The sequence below is a fragment of the Gopherus flavomarginatus genome, chromosome 4, assembly GCF_025201925.1.
Source record: "Gopherus flavomarginatus isolate rGopFla2 chromosome 4, rGopFla2.mat.asm, whole genome shotgun sequence".
Classification (NCBI taxonomy): Eukaryota; Metazoa; Chordata; order Testudines; family Testudinidae; genus Gopherus; species Gopherus flavomarginatus.
The window spans coordinates 66,426,158-66,444,082 of record NC_066620.1 but is presented as its reverse complement, the minus strand read 5'-3'; the positions used below and the strand labels follow the sequence as shown (position 1 = coordinate 66,444,082).

The 17,925-nt window shown below is 54.3% G+C and overlaps 2 protein-coding genes across 4 annotated transcripts in view; one reads left to right on the top strand and one right to left on the bottom strand.

The window, feature by feature from the left end:
- SLC29A1 (solute carrier family 29 member 1 (Augustine blood group)) overlaps positions 1–17,925 on the top strand; it is a 201,883-nt gene that overhangs the window by 92,665 nt on the left and 91,293 nt on the right. The window lies entirely within an intron of this gene.
- Positions 510–17,866, bottom strand: NFKBIE (NFKB inhibitor epsilon). The gene is made up of 6 exons (XM_050950042.1): positions 17,177–17,866; positions 4,678–4,780; positions 3,828–4,050; positions 3,537–3,625; positions 2,908–3,156; positions 510–2,535 (listed from the first exon to the last, which is right to left on the bottom strand). Exons 1-6 carry the CDS (start codon positions 17,530–17,532, stop codon positions 2,470–2,472), a joined length of 1,086 nt encoding a protein of 361 aa, XP_050805999.1. The 5' UTR covers positions 17,533–17,866; the 3' UTR covers positions 510–2,469.

Here is a 17,925-nt window from a genome sequence, read left to right as displayed (position 1 = left end):
TTTAGCAACACTGAATTTCACCTGCAACTTCGTTGCCCAGTCACCCAGTTTTGTGAGACACCAAACCACACTTCCCCCCCTTGAGAATAGAGCTCAGACGTGGGGCCTGGCAGTCAACTGCTCTCACCACTTCAGTCCTCTGAGCCACACAAGCTCCAGCAGAAAGCCCTTTGAAATGATCCAAGTGCAACTTAGCCAACAAAAGCCCAGTTTGTTTGTTTGTCTTTGGGACAAGAACTGAGTGGGCAGCGCTCAAGCCTGGCATCCAGAATTCTCCAGGCACCGCCCCCCCCACACTGGTGGTCAGCCTCCACCAACAGGCTCTGGGCACATGTATTTCCAGAACCACAGCTCCAGCACTGGCAACCGGATGGTGCATCTTCAGCCCAGCTCCTTTGGGGGCACTTTCCTTGGGGGCTGAGCAGTAGCAGCCATTGTGGGCTCGCTGCTTCCTCTGCACAGAGCCATGAGGGAAGGGGAGAGTGGTATCAACACAGAGATCATTTGCTAGAGGATTGATTATTTTATTCTTTAAATAACATTTGAATGCCCCCTCCCTAACCACCAGCAACAGCTCAGGCCATCAGTGCTTCCTTAGCACGACACCAGAGGTTCCCCGTCCCAGGCACTAGAGCATTCAACAAGCCACACCTTGCCAGGGGCTCAGCACTGAGACCGAGCAACGTAGGGGAGGTACCGCAATACCACCAACAGCCACAAGGGGGCAGCACAGAACAGATATTCGGGATTTTCTTTTCCTGAGATGATTTTAAAAGGCTCCCCCTTTGAAAAATAGTTTCCCTCTAGCTCTTCTCTGACATGCCCCCCTACACTGTTCTAGTCCTGGGCAGACCCCCACCAATCACATCAAAATGAAGATGGAGCTAGTCTGAATAGCCCGAGCCGTTGCCACTAGATTTTAGCGAGGCCAGTAAACAACTCATTTGTGACCACGGGAGGGTGTGAGTAAGTGCTAAAATGCAGGGGGGGAAGGGTAGGGGAGAGAAACAGCCAATGATTTGAGCTCCCAGAGAGGAGGCAGAGGCTGCACCAAGGCTCAAAATGTGCTTGCTAAGAGGTTTTGCAGCTTTTCCTGGCAAAACTCCATCGCAGCTGCCCTTACAAGAACTGGGGAGAAAGGAGCAGGCTCTCCAGAGCACCCCAGGTGACTGCCCCCAGGACTTGCCCCCACTCAATAACAGCAGCGAGCTGAGACTGTCACCAGCTTAGATAGGGTCACAGGCACCATGGCTCCCCCACTGGCTCAAATGCTATACTCACTATCTACACACCTGCCACAGAGAGGCAGCCATGCTGGGGGTGGAGTGAGGAGAAACACGGCAGCCCCAAGAGGGGAAGTGACTAATCATCGGGAAAGAACCCTGGACCCCTCTCTAGCCTCTTCCACTGGAGAATCTCCAGGTCTTTTACTGTTGTCAATGGATTAAGCTACCCTCACACAAGCCTGTGTGCACTACCCTGCAGGGTGGGTCAGTGTTGTTATACCCTTTCAGAGGGGGAAACTGAGGCACAAGGAAGGGACAGGCACTTTGTCCAGGGTGATGCAGCCACTCAGCAGCAGAGCTGGGGATAAAAACACCAGGTCTCCCAGCCCCTCCTTCCTCTGTGAGTCCAGCTATGACTGCAGTTGGGAGTGTGGGTTGGCTGGCTGGAACTGCCCAAGCAGGGAGCAGCATTAGCTAAGCTGAGCTCACATAGGGAGACAGACAGGGAATCTGATTACCTTGCGAAGAGGCAGATGGGCCCCTGCCCCAGAAGGAGACCTGTACCTCCCCACCCAGCTCCGCCCACAGGAGGGCGACTCCCTCCTGCTCATCTTCATGTCCCATCTGGCCCAGCTCCCTCCTGGCTGGGGAGGGGCTGGCTGGGTTACAGGGCAATTCTGCTCATGCGGGTGCTGAAGCCTTCAAGCAGCAAGAAGTCAGAGCATGCAGCCCCTGATGGTCACTGAGGGAATCATGAGGTCCAAATCTTGGCGGTAGAGAAGAAGGGTTTATGAGAGTCTGTGTCTCCCAGGGAAGGGCAGTGGGAGCCCCTGCAACTGCTCCAGCAGTGTCTGGAGATATGGGCGGAAAAAGCACACCCCACTGCACAATCTGGGACCAGGAAACACCCCCTCCCAGCTGCTCCTCCATGCAGTCTGAGACCGGAGCCCCATGCTGGCTACTCCCATTGCAGGCAGGGGAAAGAGCAGCAACAGCAGCCACCATCCCAAAGACACCATCTGAAGGTCTCATGCAGCGCATGCAACTTCCTCCAACTTCCAACTGCTCAGGGAAGGGTATTCAGGTGGAGAGTCGGGGGCCATGGAGGCTGCTACAAAGGGAAAGATTTCTTGAGCCGGCTCTGCTCCTGCCAGCTGTAGTGCCATGGCTGGATAAGTGGGGTCCCATCAGGTGTGGGGAGCCAAGGCCACCGGGGCAGCCCCAGAAGTCAGAGTCTGGTTGCTCAGTCGGAGCACACCACCAGCTTTCCCGAGATCTTCAGGTCATCAAAAGGCAGGAGGGCAAGGAGCTGTCAAGGCAAAGGACATGGAGAGATCAGGGTTAGTGCCGGAGAGGTCAGAGGAGAGCACGGCCCCTGGGAACTAACTGCATTTCAAGCCCCCGGCCAACACAGCCCAGCCAGCCCAGGCACCCCAAGGGAAGTGCACAGCTAATGAGGGCTTAGCGCTGAAGAGAGTACACAGCCCATCACCATGCCGCTCTGAGCGACGTGGGGACAGACAGGGCAACTGCAAGCTGCTGCTCCTGCCCTGAGCCCTACAGCACCTCCTGCTGCACTGGAGCACCCACCATCTCCAACACTCCTGTCCCAGGGTCACGGCCTCCTCCCTGGACACCCCACCACGTGTTTCCCCACAGGAGAGCGCATGGACAGACTCACGTCGTCATTGCCGTCGGCCAGGTCCTGGGCGGTCTCATCTTCCATGTTCCTCAGCAGGGTGTCAGCCCCCGAATGGTACAGTATGGCCGCCATGGCGGCATCCTTCCTGCCCACGGCCAGGTGTAGCGGGGTGCAGCCGTTGTACATCAGGGCATCCACATGGGCCCCCTTGCTGAGCAGGTACTGAACTGCCTCGCGGTCACGGCTCTCCACTGCCAGGTGCAGGGGCGTCTTCCCACTTGTGCCATCCTGCAATCAGCAGTGCCCAGGGCATTAGAATGGGCCCGGCTTTCTCCCGCCCCTGCAGCCGCCAGCATAGGGCACAGGGTGAGGGGATGGGACCCCGATGGGGCACACAGACTGCATCATAATGGGCACCTGCCACCAGGCAGATCTGGAGACTTCTCTCTGCTCAGGAGAACAGTGGCATGGAGCTGGGAACTCCACTTGGGAGTCTGGTGCCCACCAGGGCCCATGCCCCATCAAACCTGCTGCCACCTGGGGAACCAGCTTCCAGAAACTGGGAGGCTAGAGGGACTCCTCAGGATACTGATCTGGGGAAGGTGCACAGAGCAATACAGCTGGCAGTGCCAAGGCCCGCTGCCCTCACCCACCAGCCTGTGTACTACCTGGACGTTAATGTCAGCTCCACTCCGCAGCAGCAGTTTCATCAGCTGCAGGTTCCCCTTCAAGGTGCTGATGTGCAGACAGGCTAAGCCTGGGGAGGAGAGAGACCCAGAGGCAACTATTATTGTACCGTATTCCTGTAGCGCTGAGGAGCCCCAGTTGCAGACCAGGGCCCCATTATCTAGTGCCTAGCACAAACACCAAACAAAAAGATGGTTTCTGCACCCATCACACGCCTACCTTGCAGCTACGGAGCTGGGCACTGCCTCTGGCACCCCTGCCTTGCTCCTTACCTTGCCAGTTCTGGAGCTGCAGGTCCTGCAGGCTCCTTCGAGACTCTGTGCTTTCCCCAGGTTCCTGCAGCAGCTGCTTGGCACACTGTAGGTTCTGCTGCTCACAGGCCACGTGCAGAGGGGTATTGCCGTTGCGGTCCTGCAGGGCCAGGTTCACCCCATTGTGGATCAGTGCCGTCACCACAGTGGGCTGCTCAAGGTACACGGCCAGGTGAAGTGGTGTCTGTGGGTAGCAAGACAGTGAGGGGTCAGGGGCGGCATCGGGAGGACACAGGGACCCCACCGGTTGGGGCAGTTGGCAGGGAATGACAGCAAGGCCATCATACAGTGGACCAATCCCAGCAGGGCCCATGGGAACAGCAGAAGCTACCAACCCCACAGCCTCCCCTGGGTGAGGGAAGTGGGAACACTGCAGACTTCACTCCGGGGGAGTGGGGGGGGAAATCCAGGCAGCTCCACCCACAGGGGTGCTCATGTTGGTTTGGAGCCTCTGATAACTATGGGGCTGAATACAGTGCCAGCCTGAGTGTCTGCATTTTCAGGGTCCTATCTGGGTACCCCACACACCAGCCAAAGGCAGCTGTCTGCATGACTTGCTTCAATCAAAGCACCCCAATACCTACAGTGCTGACCTTGGGGGTGAGAGCATCACAGAACCCAGGGGGGCCTAGGCACTAGCCTTGAGGGTGTGAGGAACAAGGCCAGGGTCTGGGGAAACAGGGGTGTGGGGAATGGCTAATCTGGACAGGTTCACCTGCCAGGCCATTCCTGAGGGCTGGCGGGGGATGACCCGGATTGGAGCATGTGCATGCGTGTGCGCGCGCACACACACACACCCCTCAGCACATACCTGGAACAAGTCGTTCTGGATCTCGAGCACCTCTGTGGGCAGGTGGGTAATGCAGAAGAATGCCAGTGCTGGGAAGCTATGGATGATTGCCAGGTGCAGCAGCCTGCAGTGGAGGAGATGGGTCAGTGCTGTGGTTCCTACATGGCACCAGCCTGTCACTCCCACACTGTTACCCTACAGAGAGAAACACTTCCATGCCCCCCACCCTGGAGCTGGGAGAGGAACCCCTCAATGCCCATGCCACATCAGCCTGGCACAGACATACTCACCCAGCCAGGGAAGCAGATCCCCAGGGTGTCCAATTCCTGGTGTTGGGCAGAAGGGAATGGAGCAGCTCCCTGCCAACATGGGCCACTCAGAGAAACAGGTTCAGTGATGGCGGGTTCACCGGCCTATACCCACTCTCCAAGCAAGCTCTCCCCAGCACAGGCAGGGTGGGCAGAGCAGCTCATTTGCAGGGGTGTTACCAGGTGACCCCCTCGCTCTTCGCTGCCCCCCAAGCATTCTCCACCTGAGCTCAGGACAGTCGCCCTCACTGCAGCCAGCCTGGGTGTCCCATGCACACACACTAGATGGGCAAGCTGATTGGGGTCCATGGGGTCCACGGAGAGGCAGCCTGGGACAGATCGTGGGCAGAAGGGACCCCATTCATCCTAGGAGTCCAAAGAGCCTCACAGACAATAGAGGTCCCTCCCACCCCTTGCCAGCTCAGCAGCCAGAGAGGTAGCTAAGGAGGCCAGAGTGAATCCCAAGTCCTATTAGCAGAGTGAGGGGATCCTTATGCCACTGCAGAGCCCATGAGAGCTTAGCCCTCCAGCTCCTGCTGTCTGAAACCCAGACCCAGTAACCCATATGGACTCCCAGAAGCAGGAAGGGTAGATAGAGTCCTTCCTGCTGGGACACAAACCCAAGGGCCTAGGGAGCCTGGAATACATCCCCCAGACCCAGGGAGATGCTGCAGCAACAGAACCACAACCTAGTGCTGGCCAGCAGCTGGTAGGGGAATTCCACTCCCTTCCCCTCCCTGCAGCCACAGCACTTCTGCTTTCCTGGCTCAAGGGCAGGCAGCAGGGGCGTGGGACACAGCGAGGGGAGGGATCCAGGAGATTAGCTAAAGACCACCTGCCATTCTCTGGAGTCCCAGTGCTAGGACAGCAGCCAGAGCTGGATTCTTCAAATACCCTCATCCACTGAGCCAGTGATTTGCCATGGCTCTGACTGGTCTGGGAATGAACTGGGCCAGGGTCTGCAGGAGGAGAGAGAAAAAACCAGAACTGGATTCCCAGACCCCGCACCCCAAATGGGAGCACCAGTGCTGGGTTAGGGGGCACAGCTGATTAGATGGAACTAGATCTACCAGGACTCAGCACCTACTACCGTCTGCTAAAGCCGGCAGCCCCACCTAGGCCCAACTCTCAGCCCCCACAGAAATCTGCGCAGAAGACCCGAGCCCAGGGCCCCAAACACCAAGAGACACGTGTGAGATCCCACGAGCCGCACTCGTGCGAGTTTCACACCGGTCCTCGTCGCACTCGGAGTAGTCAGAACAAGAGTGATACGCTTGAAGGGAATTTCCAGCCCAGCACAAAACGCCTGTCATTACTTTAGCGCCAAAAGCCACCCTCAAGCAGAGCCATGAACCCCCTCCCAAGCCAAACCTGGCCCCCATCCCCCTGGCATCTGAGCACCTCCAAGGCATTTAAAGATAGAAACAGTAACTCCACTCTGGCTTCAAGGCCCCGCTCCCAGGCTGCGGGATGGAGAGCTGGGTTAGCGTGTATGGCGCGGGAGGGGGTGAGAATGAGGGGGTGGTTGCATGCGTGCTACAGGCTAAGTCAGAGGCAAGTTTTGCATTTTGTTCTGATCACAGTGAGGTCTCTGATCTCCTGTGGGAGGCAGTTCCAGACTGAGGCCAGCTCCTGCCAGAGCTCTGGCTCCCACATGGTGCAGGAAGGCCCAGTGGTGCGGGGAAAGCTGATTACCAGGGGAGTTAGGCCCAACCTCAGGGAAGGCTCTGCACACCACCGCAGGGTCCTTGAACCAGACTCGGCATTCACTGCAGAGCAGAGCACCAGGCTGATGCAGTGGTGGGGATGGTGGCTTTGTTAGGGGCCTGTTAGCACCCTGCTCTCAGGGCAGGTGGCTTCACAGTGTGTTACAGTAACGGGGCCAGGAAACGGCAAAGCAGTGTGGGGGGTCTCACTGGAAAGGACACAATCTTCTGGCTGGTTGCAGATGGGAGCAAGGGGGGAGCCACTGGGGCAGTAACAGCACTGAGGAATCCCAACGTTATAGAGGAGGTGCCAGCAGTGTTCCGTCACACCTGGGCTCAGCTTTCACCAGCTGCGCCCTGTCCAGGTGCCACCATGGGCCAGGCATGGAGAAGTTGCTGTTAACTAGTAAGATAAGGGGTGCTGCTCATTTACTGGGGGCACCTCAACCCGTCTGGTCTCGGCAGCTCCCCCCAGGGGACTACCGCATGGTAAAGGCTGGAGTGCTGGGGCACTCCCAGGGGAGGGCGTGGAAGGACAGGTGTCCTGGATGACACACTGGGCCTGGTGGCTGATGTGACTGGTAGGGATAGAGGAAGGGACTAGTTTGGTCTGGAGGAGTTCTACAGGGGGCAACTTTGGTGCCTTCTTCTGGGCAATGCTGGAAGCTTATCCCGACCTCATTGCTGAGCTGGGACAGAAGCTCAGGTCTGTCAGCAGCCAGGAACCAGGGGACACCAAGCTGTTCCCCTTGAGGCAGAATGAGTAGCAGGAAGAGCCAAGCCAAGTGTCTGTGCTTTACTGCATTGCCCCGGGGGAAACCCCAGGTCACATGGGCATTGGGAATTCCCCCACTGCTGTGGAGGGAGTGTCCACCCACAGTCTGAGCAACAAATAGGGGTGGGGGAGGGGACCAGGGCCCCCTGCACAGCTAGAGCTCCCAGCGTAGGGGGAAGAGCAACTGACAGCTGTGCATGTGGGGCATTCAGCAAGGAAAATACCTACTGGAACCAGCTTCTGGTGACGGGGGGAGGAGGGGGGCAAAAGCAAGGTTTCCACTAGACGGCACTGGGGGAGGAGGGGCTGTGGAGGTTGCTGGTCACGACAGAAGGGCATTGGCAGAGGTGTGTGTAGCTCAGCAGGCATGACTGTGAAAGCATCTGGGCCCCATTTACCTAGCAATTGCACCATTACCAACACCAGGGAAAAGGCACTGGGAGACTACCAGGCAACCTCAGTGTAGACAAAGTCCTCGGTGGCTCCTGCAGCTGGGCTGGCCTCCCTCCCCATTTACCAGGGACAGCCCCTGATTCTATAAGCCAGCTCCCACTGAGTCCCTCCCAGTCCCCCTGCCTTCAGCAGGGCTATAGGCGCAGCCCTGCTCCTCAGCTCCTATGCACTAGATAAGAAGTCCCAGCAGACGGGACATGGGACTTTCCAGGGCAATTCTGACTGAACTTTAAACTTCTGCTGCTTTCACTTTCCGGAGCCAAACAACTCCCAGGGGACTGAGGCCAGGCCTGACGTGAAAGTACATGGAGCCCTCTGCAATTCCTACCAAACCAGTCCACACCCACAGGAATCCCCCACCCCCCTAAAACACATGCACCACATCATACCCAGAACTGGTAGCTGGGGAAAGGTGGGCCAGTCACATGCTTAAGGCTGAAAACCCAAGTCTGTTGATCCGCCCCCAGCTCTCAGTAGAACAGTTTGGATTTAACACGACTGCGCGGCGTGACCATGGCCGAGTGAGGGGACTCACCTCCCCTGCCTGTAAAACAGAGGGAATGACTGCCCCACCTTTAAAGCCCTGTAGAGTTCTTTGAGGTCTGCCATGTAAAGGCACTAGGGACATGCAATGGGTTGCTAGTCTTGCTGAATCAGTGCCTGGGACTTTCACCGGGAAGTTGGTGCCATCCAGGACATGCCTAGTTGGGAGTATTTTCCCTGCTCCTGCACTCTGTCTCCCAGAGTCTCATTTCTGCATTTTTTCCCCCCTTTATGCCTGTTTCAGAAAGTCAAGGACTGCCACATGATAGAGATCCCAACTGTCTCAAGTCCTCCGCGTGCAGAATCAGAGCTGAGGGATGAGCCAGCGGCATGAGACATTAGTGCCTCGGCCCTGTTACAGAATGAGGCATTATGATGATGCAAGTGAGGGGTCAGGATTATCTTGTGCCAAAGTGGAAACCTCCTGGCCCTGCTAAGCATGAGGCATGGAGGCCTCAGCTTTGTTTACGCTTTCCTAGGCCTCAATATTGCTAATGACGTCGTCTTAGCTGTGGGGTGAGGCAGCTGGCTAGGCCAGTGGTATTCTTGGAGCTGTATGGTCAACACCTAAACTCACACTTGAGGAAGAACTCTATGTAGCTGGAAAGCTTTTCTCTCTCCCCAACAGAAGTTGGTCCAATAAAAGATATTTCCTCACCCACCTTGTCTCTAATACCCTGGGACCGACATGACTACCACAATTATTAACATAAAGACGACTTTGTTGCCAAGCAGTTGAGGTTGCCAACCCCGCCCCTGCCCCCCCTCCCCCACACCACACTTAACACAAACCCCAAAAGCAAGGAAATGGGCAGGCAAGTCACCAAGCAAAATATACCCTCTACTCCTTCACCTGCAGGCATGCGCCTTCTCATTGCCACAGCTGCCATACACCACCGACCACACACCGCACCCTTAACTCTGCCCCTTTCACCAGCTTATTTCCCCCCTAGCACTAGCAGTTGTGGATGACTGATGTAGTAGGCTGTTGCATGGGAAAGGGGTGCGCGCAGGAGGACAGTTAAGGGGGCTGATGGAACTGCAAAGGGCGATGGTAGTGTGGCCCTGTGGATAGGTCATTCAGACCTGCCACCAGTATGCTAAGTGATCTCGGGCAAGGGGACCCTTCCCCTTCCTCAGCCTCCATTTCTTCTCACACCATTTGTTTCCCTGCTCTACTGAAATTGCCAGCTCTGTGTTTGTCCCAGGGCCCTGTTGTGTTAGGCACAATCTCAGTTGGGGTCTCTAGGTTCTATTGCAGCAGAAATAATAATATTGTAATGAACTAGTCAGACAGGCAAAGAGAACGCAGATGCAAACATACATTCATCACCACCCTCTGCTGCAGGGAATCCAGAGCACTCAGCTGGGGGTCATTGCATCTGTACTGCTCCTTCATGGGGATCTGAACCCATGAACAGCTAATGGAGGTTATTTTTAGCTGAACTGGGAGAGAACCAGTTGGAGCAGGAGGGTCAGAGTTCTATTCCCGAGAATCTCCCAGGGGGGCTCAGCATGCAGCACAGCCACTGCTGTAACATCCTGGATCAATTACAACACAACCTGACACCACACACAGCTTTAGATGGTTCTACACCCTGTTCCAAGCAGCTCATGGACCTGAAAGAGGGAAAAAGCAGAGGAGAGGATGACTTGAGAACTATGGCTTCTACGCTTGGGGGGCAGCAATCCCAATCACATGGCAAGAAAAACTTTAGCATCCCCACAGATTCACTGCGGTTAGAGTAAGGGACCAGGATCCTGGGCTCTATTCCCACTTCTGCCATTGACTTGCTATCAGACCTTGGGGAAACACTTGGGGTTTGTGCCTCAGTCTCTCCCCTCCAAGAAATAGGGCTGGTAATACAGATCCCGATCTGGGAGGGGCTGGGAATCTTAATTTAGTCCCATTCGTAAGGGGCTTTGAGATCCCTAGTCAGGTGGCACTGCCCTAGAGGCATGGGAAATCATGCAAATATCAGTGTTTGCAGTAAACACTTAATTGTTCATGGGAGGAAAGGAGGAAATAGAGCCAGCAGCAGGAAGACTTGGAAAACAGAGCACACATTCCTGAGGAGAGCAGCAGGGGAATTCCAGTTATCCTGTTCTCCCTTTTAACCTGCCCTGCTAGCCCCTTTCTCAGCGAACTGAAACTGAACAGCAGGAACCTTTACCACACAACTCCGCCAGTGCATCTCACACCTGCCCTACAGCATCTCTGCTATTGCAGTCCTGGGTTCCCCACCAACAGCTCCGATGGCTCACCTCACTTCTGACCCACAGCCTCTGCCATCCCCACCATTCCAACCCTGAGCTCCCCACACACATTTCTGCCAATGTCCTTCAATCACTATCCTCCAGTTTCAACAGCAGGCGGTGGTTTGGGGTGAGAGAGAAGACAAGCATGAATAAAGGCAAACGGAAAGTTCCCTGTTAGAGGCAGGGACCAGGCATGAAAAATCCACTCACCCAGGAAAGTGGGAATCTCTCCTGGGCGAGTGCTTCAATCTCTGCACAGTTTGAGCTACCATTAAAAATACCCACATGTCCAGCTTTTACAGCTGTGACATGTGACCAATGCAATTACATCTGAAGAGAGACAGTGCCAATGCTGCTGCCGGTGTTGGAGGAAGGGGCATTGCCACCCTGGCTGGCACTTGGGGGCCAAACCATCAGAGCAGAAGGCTCTTTGTGCATGAGTGGGTCCTGTAGGAAAGGCCACACACTCCCGAGTACATTCCAGGAAGGCCACACACTCCTGAGTACATTCCAGGAAGGAGGAGGAGGAGAGAGTCAGCTAGGGAAATGGAAGCAGGAGGCCTCTTTATGGCCTTCTTATGGGGAATAGGATCCCTCTCTTCTACCATCCCAAACCCCACACAGGGACAGACTTTAAGGCCATTACAATCAATGGGAGGGGGGAGCACCCTAGAATAATAAGAGGAGAAAAGGAGTGAAAAATGGATGTACAAACACCACAGGTTCAGACTGGGCTAACCTTCCTCATACTGAATGGTACCCTACTCTGTGGGCAGCCCCACTGAAAACAACAGGATGACGCAAGCGTGAGATCCTACCCAACATAAGGGTGGCAGAATCTGGCCCAGGGAAGTCCCATTAGTTCCTATCCAGGATTGTTCCCTGTTGCAGATTTACTAACCTTTTGTTTGGTTTTAAGCCTAGAGCTGGGAGTGTCCCTTCTAAACAAGGGCAGCTGGCTGCACGTGTAAGGGATTCATCTCTTGAATCCCCTACACGTGCAGCCCAGAGCCCATGAAGCAGTAGTGGAACATGCAGTCTAATGAGTCCCTAGGTGAACGAGTTAGCTGGACATGTGGTCAGCCTCATATAAAAACCACTGGCACGTCTGGCTCCAGACTGCTCGAAACAAGAGAAAGTTATGTTCCCAATGCCAAACCCCACCTGAAGGAGATATTCAGTGTTCTGTCTGACCAGCCGAAGAGTCAGCTGTTAGAATCATAGACAGTAGAGGTGGAAAGCCCTGTTTGACCATCCAGTCCTGCAGGGGCCAGGGAAGGATTGGTCTCTAATATTCTTTTATTACAGTTTGATTTTGAGCTACTGGGGCTTCTAAACCATCCCTTGGGAGCTGATCTCAGCCTAATATGTCTCAGTGTCTGGAAGCTTTTCTGATATTCAGCTTAAATCTCCATTTGCTTAATTACAATCCATCCCCTCCTGGGCAGCAATGTCCTGCGGAGAACAGCAAATTCACACATCTTCCCCCAGTCATCCCATAGCCAGGGATTTTAATTCTTTCCCCATAACTCAGTCCACCTGACCCTTCTTTACTTGCCCTTCTTTGAACTTCAACTAGCTTGCCCAGGGTTTTCTCGGTGCCAGTGATTCTTTTCCCTCTTTTGCACATACTGTGGTGTGAAACTGAATGGCATAATCAGCGCTATGAATGCCCTCCTGGAGGGGATGAGTGAGCCATAGCATAGGAGCAATGACTTTGAATGTGCACAATCTCGGCCATGCTGCTGCAAGAACACTGCTTCAGAACAACACAGTAGGTCACGTGCTGGCAGCTGGTCTCTTGCCTTCAGTCACTATGGGGAGCCGCTGACCTTGCCTGCATCTCTGAGACACTCAGCAGGGGGCATAGGGCACAGGGCACACGGTGATTACTGAATAGCTGCAAGCAGCCCAGAGCCAGACATCCCAGGCAAAGCAAGAAAAATGCCCATCAGCCTTAGCCACCACCACCCAAAGAGAAGACTAGAACTGCATCTCCCCTGGGACTGGGACCGGGACCTGGATTAACTCATGTACCCACTCTGATCCTTGTTCTGTTATCAACCCTCAGTCACCAGCACGTGATTTCCCGATACTAACTGCACTTCAGGGGAGGAAGTGAGGCTTCCCCTCCTCCTCTGAGACAGACAGACAGACAGACCTCGGCGCGACCAAAATAGCTCTGGTCCCGTTTCCATATGAAGGAAATGCCGAGACTGTTTCCCAGGCAGCGGGCTGATCTGGGGACCCCCGAGCTTTGCCCAAGTGAGGGGGCTGCAGACACCACACCCCTACTTTGAAGACAGCAGCTGCCACCTGCTCTTGCATATGGAGGTGAACCCTGTGAGCACTAGGGCTCCCATCATGCAATAGGGCTTGGTTACTCAGGGCAAGGTGGAGCATTGCAGGCTGGGATATGTAGTCTATTCATCCAAATGTAATTGGAGATTTCCAATAAACTCACCTGTGTTGCAGGTATAGGCCTTGGCCTGGTGGAACTCTAGGGGCCATGTTTTGGCTGCCATGGAGTATTAGGCCAAGAGGGTGAGAATGGGAAGAGGAAATACCTTTGACTTGGAACACATGGGGGAAACTGAGGCATGCCTTCCATGCCAGTGGATCCACTTCATCTCTACAGGCACGGGGGAAGCAGTCAGCATCACTTTATTAGTGGTGGTGGTGCGTAGGTTGCCCAGAGCAGGAATGTGAATGAAAATCCTATCCCATCCCCCTTAAAAACAACAACGGGCAGCCTGTTCCACTCCCTTTCTGCAGCTCCCTGGTGAGGGCAAGAGGCAGAGAGTTTCTCCAAGTCACTCCCTAAGAAGAGGGCAAGTTCATTAGGAGCCCAGGACACAAATAAAGCATTACTTTCTGGCCTGCCCAGAGCCAGCCAGACCTTTCCCAGGCTGGAAAACCCCTCTCCAACTTCCACAGAGAGTCAGTCCCCTGGGATCCAATTTAGCAGAGACAAACTGTCAGTTCAAGAGGAGAAGGCGGACATTACGAGGCAGAGGATAATGCTGGCATGCCTGGGAGCAGCCCACCACTGGAGCACGTCTCCTGCCATGTCAAACAACCCCCAGCTAGAGCTCAGCCAACATCTCTCTGTCTTGGCTTGTGGCCCCCTGCTATTCCAGAGATTGAGTCTAATCTCACCCATCCAGTTCTGCTTACACATCTCAATCCTGACCCACAATCTTCCTTGGTATTCCTCATTCCTGACTGCAGTATGTCTTGCTAGTCCAGTCCCTGAATACTCCCACCCCACAACTTTGCTGATCCCTCATTCCTGACCTGCAGCATTCCTACTATTCCAGCTCAGCCAATATAACTCAATTATTACCTGCAGACCCCCTGCTATTCTAGCCCTGGCATCTCCAAACCAGAAACTACCAATTATGCAGTAGATTTTGTAACTCAATCAAATGTCCACCAAGGATTAGACAGAGGCCTAGCTCATTTCACTTGTGATCAGACCCATTTCTCCTGCCTCATCATAGAATCATAGATTATTAGGATTGGAAGGGACCTCAGGAGATCATCTAGTCCAACCCCCTGCTCAAAGCAGGACCAATCCCCAAATCCCTAAATGGCCCCCTCAAGGATTGAGCTCACAACCCTGGGTTTAGCAGGCCAATGCTGAAACCACTGAGCTATATCCCTCCCAGAGCCCCTTCTTGTTTTCAGAGCAGAGCTAGTTCAGTTCTGGTTCCCAATCTACATCAATTACACCCACTCCTTTGAAGCACGTTTCCATGAGAGGCTCCTGATGGGATTTCAAATGGCCAGTAACAAGTTCATCTCTGTCTCCACTGATGAACTTTCATCACAACTGTGAGACTGATGACAGAGCTCCCGATGACCCTTAGGAAAGTGCATCGCAGGAAAGACACTGGACCCCCAACAGCACATTCTACCCCTACCAGACCATGGATGGTTTACCCACTCAGGATCAGGGACTGAATCAACACAGACAGCTGAAGAAACAGGAACTAATAGCACTAAACCCTGGACTTTTGTGTTCATAATTAGAATGGTTACAAGGAAGTGCTATTGCTCAATTAATCTTCTGAGAAAATCAGCTGGAGGTTCCAATGCTAGCCCAGGCCTTGCCTCACGAGATGAATTCAAGCAAGGCATGTGATGGGAAAACTGAAATTCTCCTCTTGCTGCTCCTGGGCAATCTACAATCAGAAACAGAAGAGGCCTATTGGGTCATCTTCTCTGCCTCCCTAGAACAACAAAAAATAACCCTGGGCCCTGTCTGGCCCCTTTCATTCATCCATTAAGCCTTGTAAGTATTAGTAGCCTCGTTTTACACACAGAAAAACTGAGAACACAAGGGAGGTGCTGAGCACTTGTACCCACTGAGTTCAACTGGACTTGTGAGTGCTCAGCATGCGGCCCAGGTGCGTCGGGAATAGCATGCAGGAGTCCAGCCTCACTGCTCTAAGCACTACACCAGGGTTCGGCAACCTTTCAGAAGTGGTGTGCCGAGTCTTCATTTATTCACTCTAATTCAAAGTTTCGTGTGCCAGTAATACATTTTAACATTTTTAGAAGGTCTTTCTATAAGTCTATAATATATAACTAAACTATTGTTGTATGTAAAGTAAATAAGGTTTTAAAAATGTTTAAGAAGCTTCATTTAAAATTAAATTAAAATGCAGAGTCCCCCGGGACTGGTGGCCAGGACCCAGGTAGTGAGTGTGCCACTGAAAATCAGCTTGTGTGCGGCCTTTGGCACCTGTGCCATAGGTTGCCTACCCCTGCACCACACACTCCCTCTCAGAGTTAGGGTCTAGGGATATAACCCAGGAGTTCAGACTCAGTTCCACTTCTCTAAGCACTAACTCACAAAGGCCTCCCCATAAGTAGCAGACATCCCCCCTGCCCCCACACACACATTCTCTTTGAAGATTTCCTGTTTTAAATTGCAGGAGAGGGGGAGAGAGAGAGAGAGCGCACATGCACTAGCACAGCTGCAGCCATTTGCAGAGCTCTGGAAAGCTGCCTCCTGTCGGGAGGGAGTGAAAAGTGCCACCACTGGTTAACTGCTTCTCCAGTTAGTGGAAGGTTTATGATAGGGTCTGATGTCAATATGACAAGCAACAGGTTCAGGCACCTTACAAGATGGAACCAGATAAATCAGCAGAAGCCTCTCCAACGGACTCCATCTCCTAGACACAGTGGGGAATGGAAAACAATGATCCCCTGGCACACACCAAAGTCACAGCATGTAGGGCTTGTCTAGATGAGGAAATCTTCCATCAACCTAGCACTGTCTACACCCGGGAATCAGATTAGGTCAAAACAACTACAGTGCTGCATGGAAGTTTTCACAGCCCTGCACGACACCTCAATCTGATTTGTAAATGTAAACTAGGCCTTAGAGAGGCTAATAGCACCTAAAGCTGTAACAGGGGACTAGAAGGGATACAGGGTTAGGCAATTGCCTCTTTAGGTGCACAAAAATTCCTTACAAACTGAATCAGCTTCAGCCACAGAACCTGCAAAGGCATTTTAGGACCAGGAACATGAGCCACATGTTATGCTGTAGCCAGCTTAACCATATAGCCCCCAACATGGTTCAATCCAGCTGCATAGAGGGAACTAAAGTGTTTCATAATCAGGTTTTCTCCAACATAGCGGATTTGGTCACGAGGCTACAACCTAAAGCAGCCTGTGCAGGTGAGTCACTTCCCTTGGTGCCAGAGCTTCCGGCTTTTGAGTTTTCACAGGTGAAAATATTTTTGTACATGGAACCTGCCTCCCATTTTCCTGGCAGCCACAAAACAAGAAGAAAACTCAGTGTCTCACTGGTACATGTATTTCTGCATCATTCCAACCACACATCCCATCCAGACCCCTAACTCTATCTGCATGTCCCACAGCTCAGATCTGAGAAGTAAATGGATTTGTGCAATTTATTTTTCTCTCTGCTTGTTCCATTTGATCTAGCCCAGCCTTAGATTAATTGTTAAATACCCAGCTGAGAGCCTCTATGTGACTCTGAAAAAGAAGGAAAGGCTGTCTCTGGGAGATGGGACATGGAGTCTTCTACTGTCAGTCCCCCAGTTACAATCTGACTCCAAAGTTTTAGGAGCACTGGCTATCTCCAACGACATACAGCTTCTTATCTTCGTGGTGTCAGACTCAACCAGTCCCAGGCGGGGAGGGAAGGCTGGGGAGGGAATGGGACATAGAACCGCTCACCTCTGAGGCAACTAGTGTCAATGAGACTGCAGAACAGCAGTGGCTGGAATTCATTTGCATGTAATGGCTGTTTGGTGGCCCTGTGTGAGATGAGCTGCTCAGTTCCCAAGGGACAAGTGTCCAGATCACAGCCCCCCCACCACAAGCAGGACTAACTGGCTCCCTTGCTCTCAGAGGCCAAGGACAGATGGGGCCACAGAAACTAGTTTCCCCTCCCGGGCCTGAGGGCGAGCAGCACTATCCATAAGGTCACTCACGTGTCGCCATCCTCCGAGATGTAGGTGAGCGCCTCCAGCTGCTGCTGGCTGAGCCCCTCCAGGGCTTCTGCTTCCTCCTCGGGGAGTTGCCCCAGCGCGGCCAGGGGCTCGGTCAGGGAGGCCGAGCCATAAGTAGAGTCGATCCTCTCCTCCGCTTCCAGGGTGTCTGCCCCCTCTTTGCCCAGGGGGCCGGAGTCCTTCTCCCGCAGCGTGTCCCCGAGGCCCGGGGGGTGCTCCCCTTCCCCCGGCGGGCCAGGCAGGGAGCGGATGGAGGGGATCGAGTAGATGCCCGAGTCATATTGCCCTTCTTCCACCTCCGAGCTCTCCTTCCTCTCCGAGCCCCGCGTCCCGGACATGGTGCGGGGGCAGCGGGCGCGCAGTGGGGTCGCTCACCCCCCCAAGCACTCGGCGGAGGGGGCAAGAGTCCGCGTCAAAGAGAGGGCGGAGAGGGGGGCTGGATCTCGGACAGGAGCGGGGGAAAGCCGGGCTGGGGGTGCAAAGGGGGAGCCGGGGCCGGGCTAGGGGTGCAAAGGGGGGAATCCGCAGCGGGCTTGAAGGGGAGGAGGGACCAGGAAGGGGGCGCTTAGAGGCCCGGCCGGGGCAGGGTCCTTGGCCGGAAGGCGAGCGGGGGCCGCGGCGGTCTCACGCCCGGCGGGCGAGCCGGAGCCGAATGGAGACGCTGCCCGGGCCGAGCGCAAACCTAGCTCGGTCTGAGCCCAGAGCCCGCCTCCCCTAACCCGGAAGGCGCT